Genomic DNA, 7,889 nt, shown 5'->3' with positions numbered 1-7,889 from the left:
TTTTTTTTTTTTTTTTTTTTTTTTTTTTTTTTGGGTCTTGTAGCAGTTTAATTCCTGGAATTCCCTTTGACATTCACAGATTTAATGAAACACCTACCTTATTATTACTAGCATTAAGGTACTTACTTTTTACAATTTTTTAAAATTGGACCACTCATCACTTCTGTTGAAAATTGACATGAGATTGACATTTATTATCCAAGATGCTTTTATTTTGGGCAATTTCAATTCAACCCTTAAAGTTTGTTATAGTAATGTTTTTGTCCATCTGGTTTGCACCAGTTAAATTTGATTTTGAAATAAATTTTGAAATAATATGAAGTTTGACGATGTTCAGTGAGACACAAACTAGGCAACGTTGAAATAGACAAATAAGAGACAGGGAGTGCAGTGGCAACCCAAATCTAATGGATTGCCTTTTCCCAAAAGGCCACCATTCACTCATTAACCCAATTCAATTAATTAGAGTGGTTGTGAGGAAGGGAGGTCTCCTCCCATCTATCTTTGTTACTTATTATGAGTTGAGAGATGTATCAATAGTTATACGATCTTGGTCCACTTTGCAAGGTGAACTGATCACAATTTACATATTGAATATTCACAATTTGAATTGTGAATATTCAATATATAAATTGTGAACATTCAGTATGTAAATTACATATTTTGGACTCTGGTCTATCTTGTATGGTGGACTTGAGTCCACATAATAATTTGTCGAGATGTATGGGGCAGACTTGTTTATCAATACAAAATAACTTAAGAAGTTTTATTTTGTTAGCTGTTGCTGGGTTTAGGGTTTGAATTTATCTCATCCGCTAATTGGTTAATCAAGTTGATCGAGAAGCTAAGCTTTGATTTGTTAGTTGATACAGGGTGCATGGTCTGAATTTACCTCATCCACCAATTTTCATATCAGGAGCCATGATGGGCATTCAAGTTTGGGGTTCAAACATATTATGAGTTGATAAATGTCTCAATGAATTTTTCTTCTTTCTAAATTTATGGTATTGTCATATTTAATTCTTGATGTTTAATTTGATCACGTTTAGTTCAATTTCATGATTATATTGACATTGCACATTTGTTTATTTGTTATAATTTTTTTTATTATTAAATGTACGTTAATTAATAAGACAATCGATATTTTATCGTCTTAGTCTCTCCTTCTTGTCAAAAAAATTTACAAACGATATAATGAACAATAACATGATAGATTTTTTAATGAATAATTAATCTAGTTCTATGTTATATAAGTTATTATCTTGTTTATGAATGTTTTTAAGCATGAATATGATATTGATGTTAATGAATAAATTATGTTTATTGGTGTTATTATCTACAAGATCAACTCTACTCAAAGAAGGTATTGGGGAGACATTTTATGGCCATAGATTGGTCACTCATGATTGGATTCAAGGGATTGAGATTTTTTATTTTCTTTTGGTAGGACATAAGTTTTATCAAGCAAAATACATTAGAACTCTACAAATTGAGACTAATCATATAGGGTAGATTATTTACATACTGCATAATTTTATTAGTGTGAACGAGTGAAGCATAATTCTCACATCAAAAGATTATGAGTTCGATTCTTATCAACATCAAAAGATTATGAGTTTAATTCTTACCCACATCTTTTCAACTGAAAAGATCACATAGTGTATTTATTATTTGTGGTTTGCGGAGCATTGTAAATGTGATATGGAACAATGGATTATTAATAATAGGTTTGAGGTTGGTCCCTAGTAAGTAGTAACAATTTGTTTCAACAAAGTACTTGATTAGATGTGTGAATAATGAGAACTAAAGAACGAGGATATTTTTATAAATAAAATAATATTTTTATTTTTACTATTTAAAAAAAAAATGCTGCTGATAGGCAGTTAGGCACAATAGACTTTCCCATAATAATTGTTATTATACAATATGTACACACAACCTTAAAAGAATAGTGAATGGTTGGAAATACTTTCTTGTTGCAAGCCACTGTGTTAACTGCTAAATAAGCATCAACCAACCTATTAGAAGCTGTGGTAATTACAGTGGAAAAACATCAGCAAATGCTCAAATTTTGTGCAGAGCCATAGATGATGTTTAAGCTTTTCCAGTATATGATTGCCATCATGTTTTCAATGTACACATACACTAAAACTCGCAGCAGATATACAGCAATGGTTCATCTAGTTCTCGGGCTCTTAGGGGAACCAACGCCCTCTCCTTGATGTTTTCGTTCATGGTCCCTGAAAAAGCGCCATTCGCGCATTAAAAAGCTCGAGAGATTCATAACAAGTACAGTTTCATAAACTAGAGCCAGGTCGAACCATGAGAAGTAATAATGGAATCATATAGGAGATAGTTGAGATATACAGAAGATTGGATGGGGTATGTAGTTTACCACATACAGTTACCATGTGTGGCCATCATCACCTGTAGCTATAGCAAATCATATCATTTCATAGCACAAGTTTATGTAGTCAAGATCTTTCGCAAAAGGGAGCAACTCAGCCAAGTTGGTAAGACAATTAGCTCGGTAACCACAAAGTTCCAAGTTTGACTCTTTGTGGGAGCTGTCTATTAGCCTTCTTAGTTTGAGCTGGCCAGCTGATTTACCAACTTGTGGTCCTTTGCCAACTAAGGTCACAAGACGGGCTTCTACTGTGAGCTTTCCCGTAAATCAAAGATATCTTGCAGAAATTGGAATTAACTCCATTTTCTGCGTGTGTCTCTCTCCTCTTTATTGTTATTTGGAAACCCAACCCTGTTAACTATTCACTGTACACATCCCTAAAAAAATGGAACACTTTTTAGGAATATTAGCTAAATTTTCCAATGTTATCGTTTGTTCAACCCAAGTGTGTGAAATAGACAAGATAATTTCCTCTAATTCTCGTTTCCAGAACCCTAAAATTCCATGCCCAAGTTTACCCAAGCAAGTACTGAAACTAATCTTGAATAGGCTACAAGAATGGCGCTCTGTGCTCGGTTGGGTTAAATGAACAATGGCATTAAGATACTTAGCTGATATTCCTAAAAATTCCTCAATTTTTTTAGAGTTTTGGATGTTTGTTGTGAATAGTTGTAAAAATAGTTGTAATTTATAGGGAAATAGTGGAACCACCTATAATTGACGATGGAAATCAACTATATCACACTATAATTCGAGTGAAAAGAGTAATTTTCCCTTATTATTACTCGGATAATCCATAGTATACTTCTACTAAAAAATGATTATGGAAGACAAAATCATCATTGAACTGTAAAGAGAGGTGTGATGGTTGTAGCTCACCTTATGTAATCTAGAGTCTCAGTTTGATCCTTTCAGCCCATTTGAAAATCTGAGAGTACACTTGATCTCCTCCCAAATGTTCTCCTGTAGCTCCTGCAGCGACTCTCGCGATATCTTCAATCAGCGCAAAATTCCCCATTATATCAACGTGAGCTCCGCTCTGAGTTCCCCTACCCTCCAACAAGTTAGCTGGAGGGTTGTGGTTATACTCTCTAATGTAAGTACGGATTCCAGATGGATTGAACCGGGTCTTTCCCCGCCAACCTCTTGCACACATATAGCCTGCGCTCAAGAGAGGAACTGTCTCGTCCCCATCAACATGGAACACGCCACCTTTCAAGCAAGGGCTCTCGTTTCCACCGTCTGCTGAGGTGTCAATCTGGAAAGGTATATAGCACTCAGATACAGGACTAAGTTTGTATACATATGCTCGTTCAGTTGGAATCCCAACACCATACATCGAATAAATTTCCATGTCAGGTGCATCGGGTAATCTGCAAAGCAGCATAAGGCAAATATTAGGCTCGATATGTTTTTCAAACAAACTACATCAGGAAGTCCATGTTCTAACTACAAAAACATTGCTCTGCAGATGTCAAATGAGTCTAGAAACTTGAAAAATGCAGTGAATGCAAGAAATATTCGAGATCTACCTAAGATAGAAGCATTGTTGTGACTAGAGAGGGTTCGTGTTAAGAAGTCAATGAAGAAAGAAAGAGAAAAAAGGAAAATTGAACGTAGTACAAGAGCGCTCTGTTGCAAATTAATAGAGAAATGATATAAAAGATGAAATTATAGTTTGACAGTGTCTCACTTTGTTTCCAAGGGATTTGACCAATATTTGTAATGCGCATACTTTTTATCATCTAGATTTTCAGCAATTCCATGTGAAAAATGAGCACAGCCACGCTTCATCATCTTTGGGGCGACATAATGGAGAAGATCCAAAGCAGATTCAGTCGTGTAAACTTTATAGTCTGCAACGGCTTTGATACCCCCAACACCCATATCATGGTACTCAGTCCATACGTCACTGCAAATAGTATTTGTGTGGCTATTACCCTTAAGAGCACCCTGGAGATTAAAAAAAAGAAGAAGAAAGAATCAGACTCGATTTTAGTTTGTGCCGATAGTGTCAATATGATGCAACCATACACTGCAGCGAGCCAATATTAAGGCCTAGTGCTGAACTAATTCACCATCTTGAACCAGGTCTGTCCTAAACGCAATGGGAAACTAAGCAGAGAACGAGGTATTCATGTCATTTTGGAAAATCTAATATGTGATAGTACAGTAGAATTTAAAATATGCAGTTGGCAAAGATAATTAAAATGGTTGTTGGAAAATTACCCGAAAGTCAACTCTCTCAATCTCCAATGAATGTGATTCGGCTACATCCTTCCCAAACGATATTACTCTTCCATATCTTGCATGAGTTGCATTACCTAAAATTCCTGTAACAATGTTGGCTGCTTGGTGAGTATTATTGTTCTTCAGCTTTTTTGAATTACACTCATGGCCTTCTTCCGGGGACCAATCAAGGCCACCCCAGATAGTGTTACCACCCTTTGGTATAATAGACATTACCGAATCCCATGTACGAGTCATTCGCATCACATGCTGTAAAGTTTGAAAGCCAAACTTGTCACTGTCCAAAAAACTTGGCGCCATAGCCCTGCAGAGGAAAAAACGGAAGGGGCAATTCAGATCAATGATCTCAAGAGCAAGATAAACAAAGATCTCGAATTGCACAACAAGCTGAGGTTACCCTCGTGACAAGTAACAAACTAGCAGAGTTTAGAGCAACTTTTTGAAATCCCTTCTCTATTAAAATAGACATGGAACATTAGCATTGCATCTTAAAAGGAAGTTTTGCTTTGTGGCAGTAAGGAAAGACCTAGCAACGGCAATATCCTTGGCTTCAGCAGAGAATAATCCCGCGATTGCTTTTGGAACACCCAGAAATGGCCCACCAATGTTCATCACAGCCTTTATGTGTTTCGCACACCAATCTGACCCGCCGCCACCTCCCATTGGAGCAGGTGCCTCAACCCATTTCATAAAATGCAAGAAATATAGAACACCCATTGAATGTGGAATTACAACCACCTTCTTGCCACCACTTGTGTCTACCATGCGTTCTATGTTACTTTTTATCCTGCTTAGAGTTTGATCCCGTACCTGATGATGTTGCAAATTATGATTTCATTTGAAAATATATCATTTAAAGAATCAAGATCAAGAAATTAAACAGATATCATTAAGTGCAATCTCGAGAAAAGAATCTTAACATGCTTGCAGTTCTCCATCAGTCCTAGCTTATATCAAATACAGTTTTCCAGATTAGTATTGGTCTCCATAATACTGTTCTCAGACTTTTTTTCATCTATAGTACCTCAGTGTTCTGGAATGAGATTCTCCAATCATAAGAAGCCATATACATGTTCTTCTCCTCATATCCAATCCGAGCCAGGTTAGCAATCAAAACTGCCCATACGAAATAACCTGGTGCGAAGTAGTCAGCTGCAACAAGTCCAGAAACAGGCCTGATCCTTATACCAGAAGGGTCAAGTCCACTTTCATTGTTCAGCGACATATGCTCCACCCAGCACAATGGTCTGCAAAACAAATATGTATACATATTCAATATTGATTTCAACAGCTTCTCTTTCACATTACAGTCAACAGAAAACCCATTGCAATGGAGGAATGTAGTTCATATCCTATAGAATTAATACCCAAAAATGATCCATAGACTATTTCATAATTCACAAATTGGTCCCTTAACCCTGCAAAATTTTACTCATGTAGTCATGTTAGTCTTCTGTTACTTGTACTGAAGACTAAATTGGGTAAATTTTTACATGGTCAAGGGACCTTTTAGGATGAATTGACAGTTGAGGACCAATTTGAGATTTATGAGATACTATTTCTATCCTAAACTTAATGCAGAGTTGAAATTTAGCAACTAAGCTATGAAATCCACAAGGGCAAGGAAAAAAAAACTCAATTTCTCAACACACAACAGATCAAAAACACAAATACATTATCAAGAAAGCCAGCATGGACATCTTAGTTGGTTCTGATAGATTATGGACAAGCACACACATCAAGCTTGAGGGAACTCCTTATAGTAGCCAGACACTAGTCCTCCCACCTAATGGAGTGAATTTCACTTGTTGTGAGAACACATTATCAAGAAATCTTTTTTTCCACTTTTTCATTTTCTTGTGTATAAAGTTGTTTACCTTTTGTACAATTCACCAAAGGTACCACCCCAGAGCCTCTTCCTGAACAGCCCCTCAGCACATTGGTGCCCTTCCCACAACTCCAGCCCGCCGGTAACAATCCCAGGCACAAACACCACCGGATGCTTCGCCCTCAGCCCTTCTTTCGCCAATTTCACGCCGGGCGGGTCCGGCAACGGCCCGGTGATCGCTTCCGTCACATACTGCGGAAACGACGCCGGCATTGCATTGTACATGAACAACAGCACCCACCAAATCGAGCATATGCAACCCACAAACCAGCAACAACTGTCCACACAGCTCCATCTCCTCCCCGCCTTCCTCGAAGCTAAATTCGCATTCGCATTCGCATTCGAACTTTGAAAGCTCTTCTTCTCATTGTCTTCATTCTTAGCCTCTGAACTCGACGCTCTCTTGCTTTCCCCGCCCTTTCTCCGCCTCAGTATCGACTTATACACCATATAAATACGAACTCGAAAGCTCCTTCAAATAAATTCCCAGATTCCAATTACTTGAACACACAGATAATAGTAACGATTAGCTCAGCTCAACTCAATTAACGAGTAATAAACAAACAAGAATTTCAGTTTAGCTCAGCTCAAAACCAATTCAACTAAAATGCTATTCTGAAAACCCTAGCCCTAGCCCCTATACGCGTCAGAGAATATGGCCAAAAACTTGATTAGTTCAAGAAGAGCCGTATAGAGTGAAATTTAAAAAAAAAAAAAACAAAAACAAAAAAGATGCGGAGAAAAAAATATTCCGTAATATTTTATATTTATGGCGAAGCTACTAGATGTATCGTTTATACGAGTAGGTTCTAGGGCGTTGGGCGGCGGAGATGAGGTAGTTTGGAGACCCGACGAAGATTCCGGCGAGAAATCACAGCGGAGAATCTAAAACTATGGAGTAGAACTGTAGAAGAGAGATAAATATGCGAATCTGTATCGGTGTAGTAGGGGTGTCCGGGTCCACTTGTCGGATTTTGGACGAAAGTTTTTTTTTTCTTTCCCCTTTTTTATTTTTTTCTCAAAAATATTTTTTGATACTCGGAGGAAACTAGGAAAGTATGATGATATGGACATACGGTGATAAGGAATCAATTACTAAAAATAGTAAAGTAATGCAAATGATTTTATTTTTGATTACAGTTATTAATTTACTTTTAATTTATTTTTTTAATAATGTCATTTGATCATAATATTATTGTAGTATGATTATAGTTTGTCTATTACGTTAAATATAATGATATTTTGATCTATTCAATTGATCAATTCTAAATATTAAGTCATTTTTTCCTTTTTTCGGTCCATGTCATCCCATTAGTCCTTTTTTTTTTTTTTTTTAACATCTTT

The 7,889-nt window shown here is 36.6% G+C and overlaps 1 protein-coding gene across 1 annotated transcript; it reads right to left on the bottom strand.

Moving 5' to 3' along the window:
• Nucleotides 1-1,854: 1,854 nt before the first annotated feature.
• On the bottom strand, nucleotides 1,855-7,493 carry LOC116013955 (phospholipid:diacylglycerol acyltransferase 1-like). The gene is made up of 7 exons (XM_031253924.1): nucleotides 6,535-7,493; nucleotides 5,682-5,904; nucleotides 5,184-5,467; nucleotides 4,637-4,961; nucleotides 4,101-4,360; nucleotides 3,287-3,780; nucleotides 1,855-2,240 (listed from the first exon to the last, which is right to left on the bottom strand). The coding sequence occupies exons 1-6, from the start codon at nucleotides 6,993-6,995 to the stop codon at nucleotides 3,297-3,299; spliced, it is 2,037 nt and encodes a 678-aa protein (XP_031109784.1). The 5' UTR covers nucleotides 6,996-7,493; the 3' UTR covers nucleotides 1,855-2,240; nucleotides 3,287-3,296.
• Between the last annotated feature and the right edge of the window lie 396 nt (nucleotides 7,494-7,889).

This window comes from Ipomoea triloba, chromosome 3, assembly GCF_003576645.1.
Source record: "Ipomoea triloba cultivar NCNSP0323 chromosome 3, ASM357664v1".
NCBI lineage: Eukaryota > Viridiplantae > Streptophyta > Magnoliopsida > Solanales > Convolvulaceae > Ipomoea > Ipomoea triloba.
The sequence above is the reverse complement of the archived record's forward strand: the minus strand, read 5'-3'. Positions and strand labels throughout refer to the sequence as shown.